The 16313-nt window shown below is 40.9% G+C and overlaps 1 protein-coding gene across 19 annotated transcripts in view; it reads right to left on the bottom strand.

Moving 5' to 3' along the window:
• LOC115586262 (neuronal cell adhesion molecule-like) overlaps nucleotides 1–16313 on the bottom strand; it is an 86788-nt gene that overhangs the window by 9877 nt on the left and 60598 nt on the right. For 9 of the 19 annotated variants that reach the window (XM_030425125.1, XM_030425141.1, XM_030425127.1 and 6 more), the window contains 21 exons: nucleotides 14793–14986; nucleotides 14336–14458; nucleotides 12914–13084; nucleotides 12301–12357; nucleotides 11007–11118; nucleotides 10711–10895; nucleotides 10387–10521; nucleotides 9403–9546; nucleotides 9186–9297; nucleotides 8939–9105; nucleotides 8252–8399; nucleotides 7854–7978; nucleotides 7529–7558; nucleotides 6670–6771; nucleotides 4526–4723; nucleotides 4214–4284; nucleotides 3754–3979; nucleotides 3511–3626; nucleotides 3211–3415; nucleotides 1978–2100; nucleotides 1380–1556 (listed from right to left, as the gene is read on the bottom strand). In XM_030425125.1, coding sequence (XP_030280985.1) covers nucleotides 1380–1556; nucleotides 1978–2100; nucleotides 3211–3415; nucleotides 3511–3626; nucleotides 3754–3979; nucleotides 4214–4284; nucleotides 4526–4723; nucleotides 6670–6771; nucleotides 7529–7558; nucleotides 7854–7978; nucleotides 8252–8399; nucleotides 8939–9105; nucleotides 9186–9297; nucleotides 9403–9546; nucleotides 10387–10521; nucleotides 10711–10895; nucleotides 11007–11118; nucleotides 12301–12357; nucleotides 12914–13084; nucleotides 14336–14458; nucleotides 14793–14986 — 2921 coding nt within the window. The remainder of the gene's footprint in view (nucleotides 1–1379; nucleotides 1557–1977; nucleotides 2101–3210; nucleotides 3416–3510; nucleotides 3627–3753; nucleotides 3980–4213; nucleotides 4285–4525; nucleotides 4724–6669; nucleotides 6772–7528; nucleotides 7559–7853; nucleotides 7979–8251; nucleotides 8400–8938; nucleotides 9106–9185; nucleotides 9298–9402; nucleotides 9547–10386; nucleotides 10522–10710; nucleotides 10896–11006; nucleotides 11119–12300; nucleotides 12358–12913; nucleotides 13085–14335; nucleotides 14459–14792; nucleotides 14987–16313) is intronic. The other 10 variants (XM_030425129.1, XM_030425131.1, XM_030425143.1 and 7 more) reach the window with 4 other exon arrangements.

Below are 16313 nucleotides of genomic sequence, written 5' to 3'. Positions count from 1 at the left end.
AAGTTTTATTACAGAAAGTGTATGAAACCCATGACCACAGTAGGGATCACATTTTTATGGCTGATACCAAAACAGTTATTAGTTATATCAAGGATACCCATAGCAGTAACGATGAAAAGCTTAGTGACTTCTTCAGTTTAGTATCTCCACTTTCTGCTACTTTATACTCCCTCCAATACACTTTATTGGTGACTTGTTATTCACTTTGCAGATTTTGGACTACTAAGTTGTGTAACCAATCAGATACTGTTGTGGGGCGAGACTTTTGGTGACTACAGAGAGATGATGCTGCATCTGAGCCCAAAGTAGCACCTTTTTAAAGTTGGAGAAAAAACAGATACCAATAACTGGCAAAATGCTGAATATTGGCTTCAGTAATCGGTATATTGCTACAAAATAGTCATTCTTTCTGTTACTGTGTTACTTCTGGATGGAATAAATGATTTCCCTTTTTGCTGGAAAGCCCCTGAAACTCCCCGAAGGACCCCTGTAGATCCCCAGACCCCACTTTGAGAACCACTGGTCTGTAAAATGTCACAAAACTGTAAAAAGTGCAGTGTGACATTTTCAAATTTCTTGTTTTGTCCGACCAGCTGAACAACACTGCTAAATAAATATCATATAAGAGAGATAAATGCTGTATTTCTTTTTACATTTGAGAAGCTAGAACCAGGAAATTCCTGAACTAACTGAATAACTAATTGTTTCTGCACCACTTTACAGAAAACACACCAAAAACACAACAACATGCTTCACAATAAACAGCATTCCGGTGTTTGATGGAATGTTTTTCAGTTCAAACCAGTAGCTTCTATTTTTGAGAAGGCTCACACAGCGAGGTGCAAACAGTGTGAGCTTCAACCACAGTCCAAACAAAATCTTTTTCAAAAACACATCGCACAACTCCTCTCCAGGACACCATGTTTCACTCTTTATTCTCTTCTTTTTGGCTGTCTTGCCTTCATCAGGATGGTGTCTGAGAGTGATTCTAGTTTCCCTAAACAGGACATCAATTGACTGTGACCATTATCTTTTAAAAAATATAAAATGCAGTATAAAGATCCATAAAAAATTACAATATAAAAATGAACATTTCATGTTATTCATCTGTCTTCTTAACCCCTGCTGATGGCAAGACAGTCAAACACATTTCGTCAAAGATGTACTGAGGAGTTGTGCGATGTGCTTTAACTTTGCATGAACTTTACACACACACTGTACATATGATCTGTATGATTAATGGCATGTTTGGATCCTCACTTAAAGAGTTAAATTCATAATTCACATTGATCTGCCTAGATATTCATCAAGAGTTCCAGTTGCAGAAACATGAATAATATTAAGGTCATTCACTTTGAGTCAGTCATCAGCAGACTTACCTTCGTCCATGATGGTGATCGCTTCTTGAGAAATGGCTGGGCCTGCTCCAACGACCGTTTTCGCATTCAAATAAAACTTGTAGCGCGTGCTGTACTTGAGGTTGGGCAAAGTGAATGAGGTCTCATTGGGGGGCAGGGCCAGCTCCTCCACTGGGCCCAGCTCATTGGAGTTATTGACTACAGGGGTGGAGGATGGGTGACAAGAATAAGGGGATGGGAATGGAAGTAGTGAAGTAAGTTGAACAGAAGTTTGGGGAGGGGAAGGAAGAGGGGGCGTAGATGGGGTTGGAGTGTCATGGATGATAAAAGTCGGAAGTGAAAGCATTTGGAGCACAGAGGTGTAGGGTTCAGGAATAGAAGGTGACAAAAGTTGATTTGTTAATCAATGTCGTAATTTAAGCAAAATAGCTTGAAATGCTCTCAGACTACGTTAAACCTTAATGTTTATAAACTGTTTTCTAATCTTATCTGAAGATGACCGTACAAGACATGAAAAAGGAGGACATACGAAACTACAAACTACATGAAGGAAGATGACACTTACTACGCAAAGGTGTAAAAGCTCAGTTGTTATCTTACAGAAGAAAGACAATCTCACCTGGCTGATATTTGAGGGTGTAGCCGGTGATGCGTCCATTACGGACATGGGGGGGATTCCATTCCAGGGTAAGAGAGTCCAGGTTGGGGTTGGTGACTATCAGGGATGTTGGAGGCCCAGGCACTGCAAGAAACACATCAATCATGAAACCTTATGCGAGTTTGTCAGAGTAAAGCTAAAGTACAGAAGTTATAAAATGATACTTTGAATGGAATGGATGAAATTAAGTGAGTCTGAGTCAAGGGCTTTTGAAGATTTCAGAGTTTCACTAGTACTAGTATTCATCCTCAAAACCCGTGATTTCTCTCATTCTTCATTCATCTGGATGTTTGACCTTCACTGTGCAGAGGGATGTTGGACACGAAAGGACTGTTTTTACATTCAAGAGTTTCTCTGCACTCAGTCTGGGTTTCTATATGCAACCTACATAGGAGTGATGCTGACACTTTCCCCTTCAGTGCTTAAACACTGTTGTTTTCATTCTACCAGATTCATGAGGGTTTTAAATTATGGTTTAAAGTGTTTTGTTTTTATGTTGCTCCATTTGGAATGCAACCACATGTTTTTATGTTTGCCTGATTTTATTTTGATCTTGTCTTACTATACACATATGTGTCTTTATGCCTTTTTGTATATGCAAATGTCTGTCTCTGTGAAGGACTTTGTTGCAAAAACTTGATTTATATACATAAAAAAAACGTGAAACTTATATCACTGACATCTCGGAATTGTAGGTCGGCTTCCATCCTGGAGCGTATTTTTGACGGTAATCTAAAAATTGGGCCGTTAATGTTTTAATAACTGACAATAAGCTGGAGTTTAAAACTGTATTAACGTTTCAAGAACATCAACTATTCAATTGTTTTTGTGATTAAATCATGTCAAATTTCATCAAGTGTAACTTAATCCTCATGTTTGTTTGATCAAATGCTACATTCAGTTTCACAGTTGAGCTTTCTGATCATATGATTTTGAAGTATATCCACATACATCACTGAGTATGATGGAAAATCATCATTTCTTCTTTGCCACCCATTCATAATATGACATCTAGACCAGTGGTCCGTTCCAATAATCAGTTTTACTTAGTTACAACTATTACTTGTATCTGATTTTCTGTAGAACAGCTATCTTTTTGTTTGTATCACATGTATTTAATACTCAGGATCAGAATGTTGATGAATTTTAATGCAGAATAGAAGAAAGACAGGCGCACAATATTCCTTCTCTTACCTCCCTCAGGTGTCTCAAACTGCTGGGGGAGGCTGGCTGGGCCCTCTCCCTTGCCGTTATAAACTCTGACATTGAACGAGTAGAGGCTGAAGGGGTGCAGACCGGGCAGCATGCCGTGGGTGTGGTTCCCACTGAAGGTCAGGACCTGCTGATCCGAGTGATGGGGGTTGTGTTTGTGAAGATGGCGTTCTTTCCAGTAGTACACCTACAAGACAAAGTATACAGTGAGAGTTTAGCATGTATTAATGTTAGGTGGGAGTAGTGTGCATGTTATACTGCATGTGGTCTGTTGTTCCTTACCTTATAGCCTTTAAGATGTCCCCGTATTAATTTAGAGGGCACAGGATCCCAGTGTACATCAGCCACAGTGCTGTTCCTCACCACCGCCTGGACATTTTCTGGAGCTGCTACTGGCACTGTAAAATAGAAAAGGAGCTCAACGCGACAGCAGCTAAATGTTACACATGCACTTCACCAGATTATCTTACATAGTATATTTGTAAGATATATATAGTAAGTGTCTCCAGAGTGCATCTAACTCACAGTCTTCTCCTGAGTAGCCGTGGGCAATAGCAGGCTCGGGTCCCGCTCCGTGGTCGTTCACAGCCTGAACTTTTAGCTCGTATGGAACAAATGTGGGCGTTCCAGACACAACAAACTTGGAGGTGTTAGCCACAGTCACCGTGGTCCATTCACTGTCTACCGTCTTCTGCCTCCACATCACCTTATAGTGAAGCCCTGGACCATTAGACTGGAGGCTGGTCAGCCGCTGCAGAGGAGAAAGTTTTAAATAGGACTTCATACTTCCATACATGACTTGTAGATTAGGATTTAAATGGTTCGATGGATGTTAACAAAAGAGGAGAAAAGTGAGAACAAAAGCAAGCTTATAAGACAAAATTATGCTTCATAGCATAGGGAGACTTAACTGTTTCATTGTACTCTTCGGACAACACTGACTGCTTCAGGATTTGAAGAAGATAGCCTTAAAAAAGTTAATTACCTTCCATGAGATAACAAGATTATCATGCTCTGTTCCGTATCCCTGTATGCCTGTCGGGTTCTCGTCTGGAGCTAAAAGGGAAAATATAAAATGAAGAAAAAAGTGAAACAGTATCCCTTCTGAAACAAGGCATTCAACAAAGATCATTTTTTTACTTACAAAACGGTCATAAACAGAATCATTTGTATGAAGAAAACATCCGCCAAATTTGATGATGATTTATGTATTATTGAAACATGAATGCACATTATCAATTTACAGAATCAAACTCCTAGCAAAATCTCCATTATCAGAGAGCCGCTGAGTTTGTACCTGCAGCTTCAGTCTTGAACACTCTGGATGGTAAACTGGGCCGGCTGAAACCGACGGCGTTGAGGGCCAGAACTCTGAAGGAGTAGTGGACGTAGGGCGACAGTTTGAGGTGAGCTGTCGTCTTTGTTCCAAGCACCTCGGTAAGATTGTGCCAGTCGCCGCGGTGGTGAAGTTTGTCTTCATACTGGATCAGAAATTCTGTGTAAAAACAGCACACAAAAAAAAGGGACGAGCATTGAACACGACTGAACCCTTTATAAACTGTCTGACAGTATATTCACAGAAGTGGAATAAATGTCCTGAAAGTTTCTTTGGCTGCTGTTTGAATATGCTGCTTCGGGTGGTGCTTTAAGGCTTCAAGGACATTTCTCCAAGTATTCATGAAATGGTAAGTAATTGCAACAAGCTGCATTTACTAACAGACAGTGGAGAAGTATAATGCTGCAGCAGTGGTTTAAGAGCATTCTGCGGATGTTACGGTATTTTCTACGCGTGTTACCAGATTCTAGGTTGACGACAGCATTTGCCATCTGTTGGGGGAGAAACTATAAACTATTTATAGTGATAGTGATTTGATAGTGATAGTTGGAAAGAGACAAGAAAGGCAGTTTCTGAATTGGTGTATGTATGTTTTAAATACCTTCTGCTAAGTGTCTGAGCCCCTACTTCTTATCAAAGTGCCTTGTTTTCACACGTCTGTATTTTATTATTTAGTAGAAGTAAAACATTAAATACTTTTCCTACACAACATTTTTTTTCCTACAGATTTTGAGCAGAAATGTGTTAAAATTCATATTGGCATGCATCAAAATATTCCATCAATCTGTCGGTTGCTGCTTGAGCAGCAAGATTAGTGCACGGTTGTGTTTTGGACTCTTCACAATAAAAGGTTACTCTAAAATGAGCATTTTTATCCAAACAACATAATGCCACTGATGTTGCAAGTTCTGTGTGCAGCAGACCCTTTTCACGGGTGTGACCTATAACATTAAAGATGGCTTCATTCTCTTAAGTGTTCCCCGGTAAGAAATAAACCTAAATAGGATGTAGCCGTCGTTAATGTCATAAGCTACACCTGTGCTTTGACTGGAAAGGTCAAAATGTCTGCCATGAAAAAAAGTCTACAGTCTACCAGAGCTGTTGTTCAACCAGCAAACATGGGGGGTATTTTATTGATTGCAGTTTGACTGCACAGAGATACGTGACGAGACCCTGAGGCCAATTGTTGTGCCATTTATCCATCACCATCACCATCACCATCACACAAATGTCTCCCATTGAGCATGTTTTGCACGCTCTGGATCGACTTATTGCCAATATCCAGACCACAATCAACAACCTGATCATCTTGATGCAAAGGAGATGTGCTGCACTGCACGAAGAAATGATGGTCACACCAAATACTTACTGGTCCCCCTCCCTGTCCCTGAGGGTATCTGTGATCAAAGAATGCATATCTGAAGTCCACAGTTCAGCCCCTGATACATATATTTTTCCTCTCTTTCACTGTGACACACATGTGTTATGATTGATAATATCATTTTGTTTAATCCGTATCTTGATATGCCACGCCTGTCAGGTGTATGGATTATCTTTGCAAAGGAAAATTGCTCAGGGATTTGAACAACTATGTGCTCAGAATCTGAGAGATGTACTTCTTTTGGTTGCACAAAAAAGTCCTAAATCTTTTTCTTCAACTCCTGAAATGGGAAGAAAAACCTCAAGTGATGCATTTATATATGTTCTTTTAGCATTGTTGTATTCAAAATGTTCTGTGACTAAACCAACTGACTGAATGCTGCAAAGGGCCACTGCAGCAAAGACTGCACCTCTTAGACGATAGCTTTGGAGAGTTTTTCTCTTTTTTTTCACCAACTCTTGCAAAACTATATGATTGGATGATTGTAATTATGGAGACTCAATAATTGTGGATCATTCTGATTTTGTTCACACGTCCCCACACGCTGCTTAGGGGAGTCTACTAAATGCCAACGACATAATTAATCAAAAGGACACTCCAGAGATTTAGTTTTGTACCTTCATCATGTTTGGAGAGCCAGGAGAGAGAGATTTGTTGTCAATTCAAGCCAACATCAAGGTACACTCAACGCACGCACACACACGCACATGCTCTTAAGACCTACTCTGAATAGGGCTGTTATTTTCATCCCCAGGAGTCCAAGTGAGCTGAACACTTCTCTTTTTCTGATCCGTCAGCTCGAGGTCAGTCGGGGGATCAGGTCGCTCTGGTGGAGAAACAGCAGAGGCAGGAGCATCAGCACACAGTTACAGTTACAGAATATGAAAGGTTCATGCCACAAGAAGATGAAGCAAAAGAGTGGATATGCGGTTACATCATTCTGTTTCATGACACCAGAATCACAATAAAAGCAAAAAAAAACAAAAAACAAGCACACCTTTAAATTAATCCTCTATTCCTTCACACTTTCAATTTGAGGATGTTATTTGCTCTGTGATGCACATGCAGACCGCATCATGCATATGAATCTAGTGACGCTCAACTGAGCATCACACATAATCGCTCTGCATGAAACAGATTCTCAGGCTCACCAGAGAGGCTAAATTGAAGCTCATGTTTAGATATTGTAATGATAAAGAGGAACACATGCTTGGAATAATTGAGTGATGAGGAAATTGAGCATTTGAAAAGATCCCAAGTGGTGCAGCGAGGACGTGTTTGTTTACAAATGATCTCTGCATTCAAGTGTGCGTGGAAACTGTTTAAGGTTTGCATCAGTGATTTAAAGCATACGAACTTCAAGGGTTTTGGCAAACACACAAAAACATCCAATTTATTTAGAGGAAAATCTAAGGGAAAAAAACACCAATAAATGAAAAAATAAAGAATCGAAAATGCTCTATGATGGTCAAAAACAAATCTTCAGGACACAACATGCTTCACTAAACAGAAAACATCCAACAAACAACACAAGGCCGTGTCAGCAGAGCACATCTGGGTGCTCATGTGTGCTGCAGGTTTACCGGAGACAACAGCTGGTGTCGGTGTGACCTCTGCCAGGTAGGAGGGTGGGAGTGAAAATGTGAGTTTAGTGGTCAGTCAGCCAGAAGAAAACAAAGACGATTATCTGGCTCGCTTAGGAGGTAACAATCAAATATTCATGCTGCTGACACGATAGCTGACTAAATCCGCTTCTGAGTAAACTCTCCGGCAATTAACCTTGAAGGGCTGAGAAGCAATCTGCTTTATATGTTACTGGGCGGATTCACATTTCCCGGACGACCTTTAATAATTTGTGAGTTTGTTTTATGAGTCAGTGAAATGGAGCTTCTGCAAAGCTGAACTTACCGACAACAGTGAGCTCAGCGCTAGCGGAGTCATGGTCCAGCGTGGTGTTCATGATGCAGGTGTACACGCCCGCATCGTTCTCCGTCACATCCGTGATGGTGAGGCTGTCCGAGTCCACGATTAATCTGGAAACAAAGCATGTAACGGATGGCTCAGCACCACAACGGGAAAACTTGGAAAAAGCAAAACAACAAAGACAAAACTCTTGATACAAAGAATAGCAGTTTGCAAGACCTGACATAGGTTTGTGTTGTACTTTAAAGCGACATGTTTGCACATTTTATAGCAAAACAGGCTTATATTCGGAGTTATGGTGGGTAAAGAACACAAAGAACACATATATCAATATCTATCCATCAAACACAGTGTTAACGGTCTAAGACGTCAGAAGCTCTGACCTCTCATCATCAGGCAGCTCTCCGTCGTCTTTGAGCCAGGTCATGGTGGGGATGAGTGACGGGTCGTGTTTCACCTTACACTCAAACACCACGGACCTGCCCCTCTGGACCACTTTGTACTCCGGCTGCTTCAGGATCCGGGTGGGTTCTGATGAGAGAGGGACCGAGAGGTTCAATTAAGTTTGAATGGGTAACAGAAATAAAAAAATGTAAAACAATCAGGCGTCATGAGTGTAAACAAGACCTCTTTCATTTCTTTGATGGATAAATCAATCACATAATTGCTAAAATGTTAATGACACTGATGCATATTATAGTAGAACACCAACATTAAATCAATAAATAGCTTGTTTTGTGATAAAAGTAGGAGAAATGCAATTAGGTGAGAAGATGTAACTTATTATTCCATTTCTGGTTACAGTTGTTTACATGATGTGCCCTTTAAAAAGAGCACCAATTGGTTTTACATATGCTCTGACCAAGGCTTTGTTTTAAAATGTGTCAGCAGATATTGTAAAAAGAATTCACACAAACGATCCCTGTTAGATTACCCTTTGCAGGTGGGGTTTGCTTAACTTAGTCACTGTAAACAGAAATGTTTAAATATTTCAGCATCAACAGCATTACGTGAGGTATAAGCTTGTATTATGCACTCCCTGTTTTATATGATGACAGGATCTTTCTCACCTTTGACCTCCAGGTAGATGTGGTTCTCATAGATACCGAGGATGTTCCTGGCCACACAGGTGTATTTCCCACTGTTGACGGCTTGAGCTACCTGAATCTCTAGAGTCCCATTGTCATGATGGATGTACGGGTCTCCATCCAGGGTGCTGGAACGACTGTCTTTGAACCTGAGACAGAAAGGCATACGCTTTGAGCTTTTAAAGACACACATAAAACACTTTCCTCTGCTGGAGGTTCATTAACTCACCATTCAATTTTAGGGATGGGTGACCCAAAAGAAGCGCAGTCTATCAGAGCCCGGTGATTTTTGATGACCTGGTACACTTTGTTGGCTGGTGTCAGCACTCTGGGCGGCTCGGCTGTAGCGACGCAGCAGTAATCATTGCCATGTTATTACTCTCCAGAAATCAATGCACATGGAAAACAGCATTCTAATGCAAATGGGTCTCTTGTAATTAACTCACAGAGCACATTGACGAAGGCGTTGGAGAGGAGATAACCGTAGTCGTTGGAGACATTACACTGGTAGACAGCGCTGGATCCAGTCTGCACATCGGTGAAGATGATGGTGTCGTCCTCTACCTTTCTGCTGAGATCCTTAGGGGAATCTGTTCATGGACAACAGGGTTACAGTTTTAACTCTGGCTTCTGGATGAATCTTGTCAAAAGGCTTTAAACATGCTGAAAGGAGCTTTCTGGGCACTGGCCAAACAGATAACTTTGGCTTTCATTTATGCATCCCACATGGAAGGCTGGGTATCAAGCCTTAATACTTTTTGAGCACCAACCAAAATTACTCCGCAGCATCAATTATTGAAACCTGTACTTGTACTAACCGCTGAGTTCTCTCATGGCTGCTAATAGTTAATTGCCTTGTTAAGGGAGAGCGATATGATTTCTCTCTCATGTTTGTATGCTACATATGAAGCTACAGCCAGTAGCTGGTTAACTTAGCTTAGCATAAAGAGTGAAATCAGGGAGGGAAAACTAGCCTGGCCTTGACAAAACATAAACATCTGCCTTCCGGCATCTCTGTATTCCATTGTATTTTGCTTTCTGAACTTGTCCAAAAAGTACATGTCATATCAACATGACGATTTTACGGGGGTCTTGGCTTGTTGTAGTTACTTCCTTGCAAAGATGAAGACTTGAGTCAACTCAAGCTGCTGTTTTAATAAACACATGATGACTTAAATGACACCTCTGTCTTCATGTTATGTCAGTATGTCAGTATGTCTGAGAAGTTTTGTTTATTCTATGGGTCTTCAAGGATTGTCAAACTCAGGTATCATCATATTAAATATAGGGTAGAAATGGTATAAAGCACAAAGGTATTTACAATCTGTGATATGAAAACAAAATCATGTCAACAAACAATGCCCAGTGATCTCCAGAATGAAAATGTGTTCTCTAGGAGAGTGTGAGTCATAGGAGCAGGCTGCACTCACTCTCAATGGGGATGCCATTCATGGCCCAGGTGATGGAGGGCTTGGGCGTGCCACTGGCCCTGCAGGTCAGCACTCCATTCTCTCCCGGTGCTAGAACAAGGTTCCTTGGAGTGCCACTGATCCAATATGGAGCAGCTGAAAATAGAAGAGAGCACAGCAGAAGGCTGGAGAATTAATCACTGAACACGCTGCCCTGTTGGCATCTGTGCATAAATCAATTATGAGATGGAGGGAGAATGAAGAGACAGGCAGAAGGAGTGACTCTGTTGCCACATGGTGAGCGAACGGCCTGATGGGATTCTGTGCAGCTCATCACAGACACACCTTTGACCGTGACGTGGATGGTGTGGTGCACCGAGCCGAGTGGGTTCCGGCCGGTGCAGCGGTAATCTCCGGCGTCTGACTCTGACACGTTCACAATGCGAAGGGTCCTCTGGTAGTGGAGGAAAGATGTGCGCTTGGCCGGTAGGACACTGCTCACTTTGGTCCAGGAGATTTCGGGGGTGGGCCTGGATTCAATGAGAAGGAGGGAGGGAAGAGACAAGGAGTGATTATGGCACTCGAGCAGGTGGGCACTCAAGGCTTTAAGAACTGCAGTAATGGCAGATTCTTTCACTTACAGTCCTTCGGCGATACACTCCATCTCCAGCACCTGTCCTCTCAACACTGTCTTGGAACTGGAGTTGCCAGATGGGACGAGGAAGGTTGGCTTCCTCTCATCTGCTGGCTCTTCTGCAGCCACACGAAGAAAACTGTTACCAACTGAGTCCACAGCAGAGTGAAGATAAAGGCCCTTTACATTCATGATCCTTTCTTTGCTTTGGTATGATGAAATCTCTCCTCAGGCACTCAGCCACTTTATCTCTCATATTTTATGGCTGGTTGTAAATTTTATAGCCATGTTGTGTTTTATTGCACTGCTTTCTACGGGTGTTTATTGTCAAATAATCGCCCTCTGGCTTTATAATAAAGACTAAAGTGAACCTAAAGTAGAATGGAGAGTAAGAGACTTGCATTCTGCTACAGAACCAAACTGATAATAAAACAATGAGACTACATGTTAATGATGATGGTGATGATGATAACTTAACACCCTGGCATGTGCTTGAATGTGTCGCATTAGCCAATGTGTGGTGTTGTTCAGACAAAAGAGACTAATTTAAAGATCTTCTGTACAATGAGAAATGAAGTAAGAAGAAAATGATTAAGTAGGTGCGCTATAAAATTAGGCAGGGCAGCGGGGGACGAGTGATTATGAAAATGAAGACTGCAGCTGGATATTTGGCAGAAGGAAAGGCAAACAGAAAGGAGAAATTAAATATATTTATGTTTCAAAGGTTTGGTTTAGTCAAATTAATTTTTAGTAAATCTGTTTACATTTTTTTAAATTCAAATCAAAACATTGGGCCTCATTCACCAATATCTTCTTAAGAATCTTCTTAGATTCTTTCTTAAGTTGTTCTTAAGAGGTTCCTTCGTAAGTGGGACTTAAGAACAAATCTGTTCGTAACAGCTCATGAATGAGGCCCATTGTTTCAAAAGCCCAAGACTGTATAAATGTTAAGAGACTCAATCAGTTCAGTTGATTCTGGAATTGTCATGCAGATCATTATAGGAAGTGAGTGGTTATCAGAAGGAGTTTGATTGGATAGAGCAGGAGTGACAGAGGGACAGAGAATTAAATTGGATTCTTGGATTCAGGAGGTTAATGTTAGTGGGTGACAGCTCTTGTTTGATGCTCTATGTCGGGGGGTAAACACTAGAGGGTGCCAGATGTCACCCCTAAATAAATCAGTGAGACTGTAAAGAGCCTCGGGTTGACGGGGTCGAAGGGTTAGTGTTAGTAGGTAAGGTGCTAAGAGTTTGGAGCTCCAGGTCAGAGGGGGGTAAACACTAGAGGGTGCCACAACTCACCACTAAACAAATCAGTGTCATTGTAAAAAGCTGCCATTGTGTCATTGATTGCATCCACTGTAAACACAACAGAAAAAAATCAAACACGCCGCAAATTGAAATCATCAGACATGGAGGAAAAAAAAACAAAAACAGACAAAAACACATGTGTTGACAACTTAACAATGAGAGCGTTCAGAAATTTTAAAAAAATGACTTTAAATGACTTAAAAACTCAAATGATTATAATCTTTCCTTTCGGGAACAGGCTGTCTGCATGTCAGCTGCGAAATGCTCGACTGAATGAGAGCAGTCTTTGTTGTAGGTGGAGTGTGCGTATACAGTGCATCTCACAGAAGTAATATAATGAACGCCTGCCTGGCAGATAGTAAGCGGGGAGCCATGAATGCTCTGACAATATGTCTTTTCAGTGGGATGACGACCGCTGGCGTCTCTGAGGATGAAATCACAGATAGGAAATGCTGTTTTCCTCCTACGCAGTCATGCCAGCACACACACGATTGTAAATGAGCTGCCTCACACTCCAGTCATCTCAGTTATGCTTGCTTGCTCGCTCATTACACCTTCAGTGTGTTTCCTTTAGCTTCTCACACACACCCACAGTCAAACTTACTGTTTAGGACCTTGACAGTGATTGGTTGTTTCTGCTGGATGGTTTGTGTGTAAGGGAAGCGGGCGTAGCAGATGTAGTCGTTCCTTGAATCCTCTCGGAGGACGTTAGCGAAGTAAAGGTCTCCGTTGAGGGACTGGGACACCCTGCTGCTCTGAGGCAGCTTCTGGAAGTCTGAAACGAACAGCAAAGTAAATATTTGAGGCATACAGAGATTAAAATAAAGGCTCCTGTCATTAATGCTGCTACATTATGAGCTGCTTTATTTGAAGAGTAAATTGATGCTGATTACAAACATTTAGATGACAGATTATTATTACAGAAATAGTGTTGGATGGATAATCCAAAATCGATGGGACACTGTTTCTTGAAACAGATGCTGCTGTCAATGTTTGCAGAGAACCAACAATGAAAGTCCAATTACCTCTTATAGGGATGTCATGTTATGATTAAATTATATATACAAAAAATGAAATAATGATATTCATAGTTATTAATACACATATGATAATATCATTTTAAATAAACCCGGATGTTAAACCTTGTGGATCATTGGTTTATCAGTTCATCTTGTTGCCTTTTCACCACGCATTCATTTTAATTGTTCTTATTAAATGATTTTCTACAGAAATCAGACTCAATCAGCCAAAGTTATGCCTTCAAAGTCTTTCTACTCCCTTCACTCCCATTTTGAGTGTGATCCATTTGCCAAAAGGAAATGAAACACACAGTAGACAAAGTTAAAGATATATAATAGACTGACAGCAATTTGTTTATTTTCTCAGATTTTATAATATACAATATCTCACTAACATTATTATTCTGAATTTGTTTGCCCATGATAACTGTGTACTAAAAATATGATCTGAGGATCAGAGAGTTGTATCTCAAAACCTAAACAAAGAGTGAGGTTACTTAGTTTATTCTTGATCTCAACTGTTCTGGAGCTTTCAGCTGGATCACATGATCTTCCTCAGCAGACAGAGTTGCCCAGTCATGATGGATTGAAAGCTCCACAGCAGCTACGACACAGAACTTGTGGTGAAATTGTTTTGATGTTTTTCAGGTGAAAATGAACTTTCAGTCTGAGGCTTTAAGTCGCAGAGAATTAGCACTGCTTTCGTGTCATTTGGGTGAACTGACCCTTTAAAACCAACGGGCTGAAACTGTTAGAAGCCTCAAAGTATTTGTGTTTCTATTTCGCAACAGTAAGAAAACATTTCCTATAAGCCCCTAGTTCCCCGCCACAAGCAGGGCAGCTGATGGTTGAAGTTGGGTTATATTAATGTTTAAAAACAAAAGTGAAGCTCAGGGGGTTTACTGTAAGGAACACTGACAAGGAGCAGACACATCATTTTGACACAGGACACATATTGTAAACAACAGTGTGTCATAATGTGTTCATGCACGCAGATAAAAACTTACAATTGTCCATCCAGAATATGATAGGAGGAGGCAGGCCGACGGGGGGTCGACACGGCAGCACCAAGGACACACCCTCCTGAACGACGATTGGTTTGATTTTCTCCTTTGACCACAAGGGGGACCCTGAAGAGGCAAAACACACCTCAGTGGATAAGGAGTCGCATAACAAGACATGAAATATGGGGGTGACGAGAGGTGACGAGGCGAGATGAGTGGGATGATGGCTGGCTGAATAACAATACGCAGAAGGAGAAATACAAAGGACTGTACGCTCTATCTACTGCAAAGTAAAACATGCTGCCTCCTCCATGCAACCTTTACCTTCCAGGAGAGCTCTTAAGACGGAAAATGCTACTAATTGTTCAAAGAGGGAAAAAAAAGAATGATGTCAGAAAGATGACATTAAGAAAATGGAAGAAAATGAAATGTTAGAAATGAAAATCTGCACTGCACTTACTGGACTGTCGAACGACTATGTTGCTGGAAACGGCAGTTCCATGTTTGTTCCTCGCCGTGCACTGGTACACACACTCGTAATGTTCAGCCTTCGCCCTGCTGATGTCCACCACCAGGGTCCCGGAGTGGGGCTTCATGGTGACGTTGGGGTCCTCATCGATGTCAAAGTGGGTCCCGTTTCTAGTCCAGGAGAAACTGAGGAACAAAAAAACAGACCGGTGTTGTAACAGAACAGCTCGTGTCCTCTGATAATCATGCGAACATAATGACTGGAAGAACTGAATAGATTTAAAGGCCATGAAAACATATTCTCTCAATCAGCTTCTTCCAATGAGTAGACATTTCCGTATCTTTAGTTCAAAGTGAACCAGGTTCAGTTGCAGAAAGTTGGCATCACATATTGAAATATTACATAATCATAATGATTCCCCATTCCACTCTATATCCCTTATTAGACTCCACACAGACTGCATAAAACACAGCACAGTGCCTCTTCTAATTGGCAGAGATGTAGAACATGTGATGGAGATTTACTTTGTCTGCTTTGGAATTGTTCTTATCTGGAAGAATTTTGGAAATGTGTAATTAGCATAATTTCTGACACTGCAGGTTGGAAATCTTGACTGAATCTAGGATCTGGGTTTTGGGAGACACACAAGGTCTGAAAATGAGCTTAATAGAAAATAGTATGAACCACCATCTAACATCATTACGACTGATCATTTTGTCTACCTAACATTGTATTATATACTTCACCAACATGCTTGAGACCCCACAGCTGTACTTGATTGTATTTTATTTTCATTTTTCAGTTGTGACCAAATCTATACCTTACCAGGTTTTTGTCCGGGGGATCATTGGGTAAATATTGACGACTACGGAAAATGGCTATTTCACGTCAGTAAAAACATCTTTATGATCAACAAAAAAGCAAAAAGATCACACCTAGTCCTAATGATGCAGATTACTTTTTATAATAATAATTATATCATTAAAAAGGGATTGGATATCTTAATGTACATAATAATACCCAAGGATGTTCTTTTTCTTTGCCTTTGCTTTGATTGTTGCTTATGTACTCACGTTTTCAGGTGCTTTCACAGAGGATTTCAAAGGATTTGGTCGCGTATAATCTTTGCAATTTGCCAGTCTGCACTTCGTCAAAAGGATATTTGAGGGTTACATAAGACTTGGCTTTAGGCTTCAGGTTATATTGGTGTAAAGTAAAGTAAAGGTTAAGGGCTAGGAAATGTACTCTGTCAATGAGGGTCCTTGCACGCATAAGGTTATGTGTGTGCATGCAGTGTTGGTGCAAATGAAGAAGATGGCATGAAGGGAAAAAGATTCCAAAGCATTAGCTTGGCATCTGGTGAGAGCAGCATGTGCAGGAGTAAAATACCAACTTTACTTATAAAGTCTGAATAACAAAAGCTTTTAAACTTGATTTTCTGGAGAGTTGCAATAAACTGAAGCTTTTCTCTGAAATGTGACAGGTGGTGGCTCAATCTAGACCTGGAGTATG

Source organism: Sparus aurata, chromosome 8 (assembly GCF_900880675.1).
Source record: "Sparus aurata chromosome 8, fSpaAur1.1, whole genome shotgun sequence".
Taxonomy (NCBI): Eukaryota; Metazoa; Chordata; class Actinopteri; order Spariformes; family Sparidae; genus Sparus; species Sparus aurata.
This window is presented reverse-complemented; position numbering and strand designations above follow the sequence as displayed.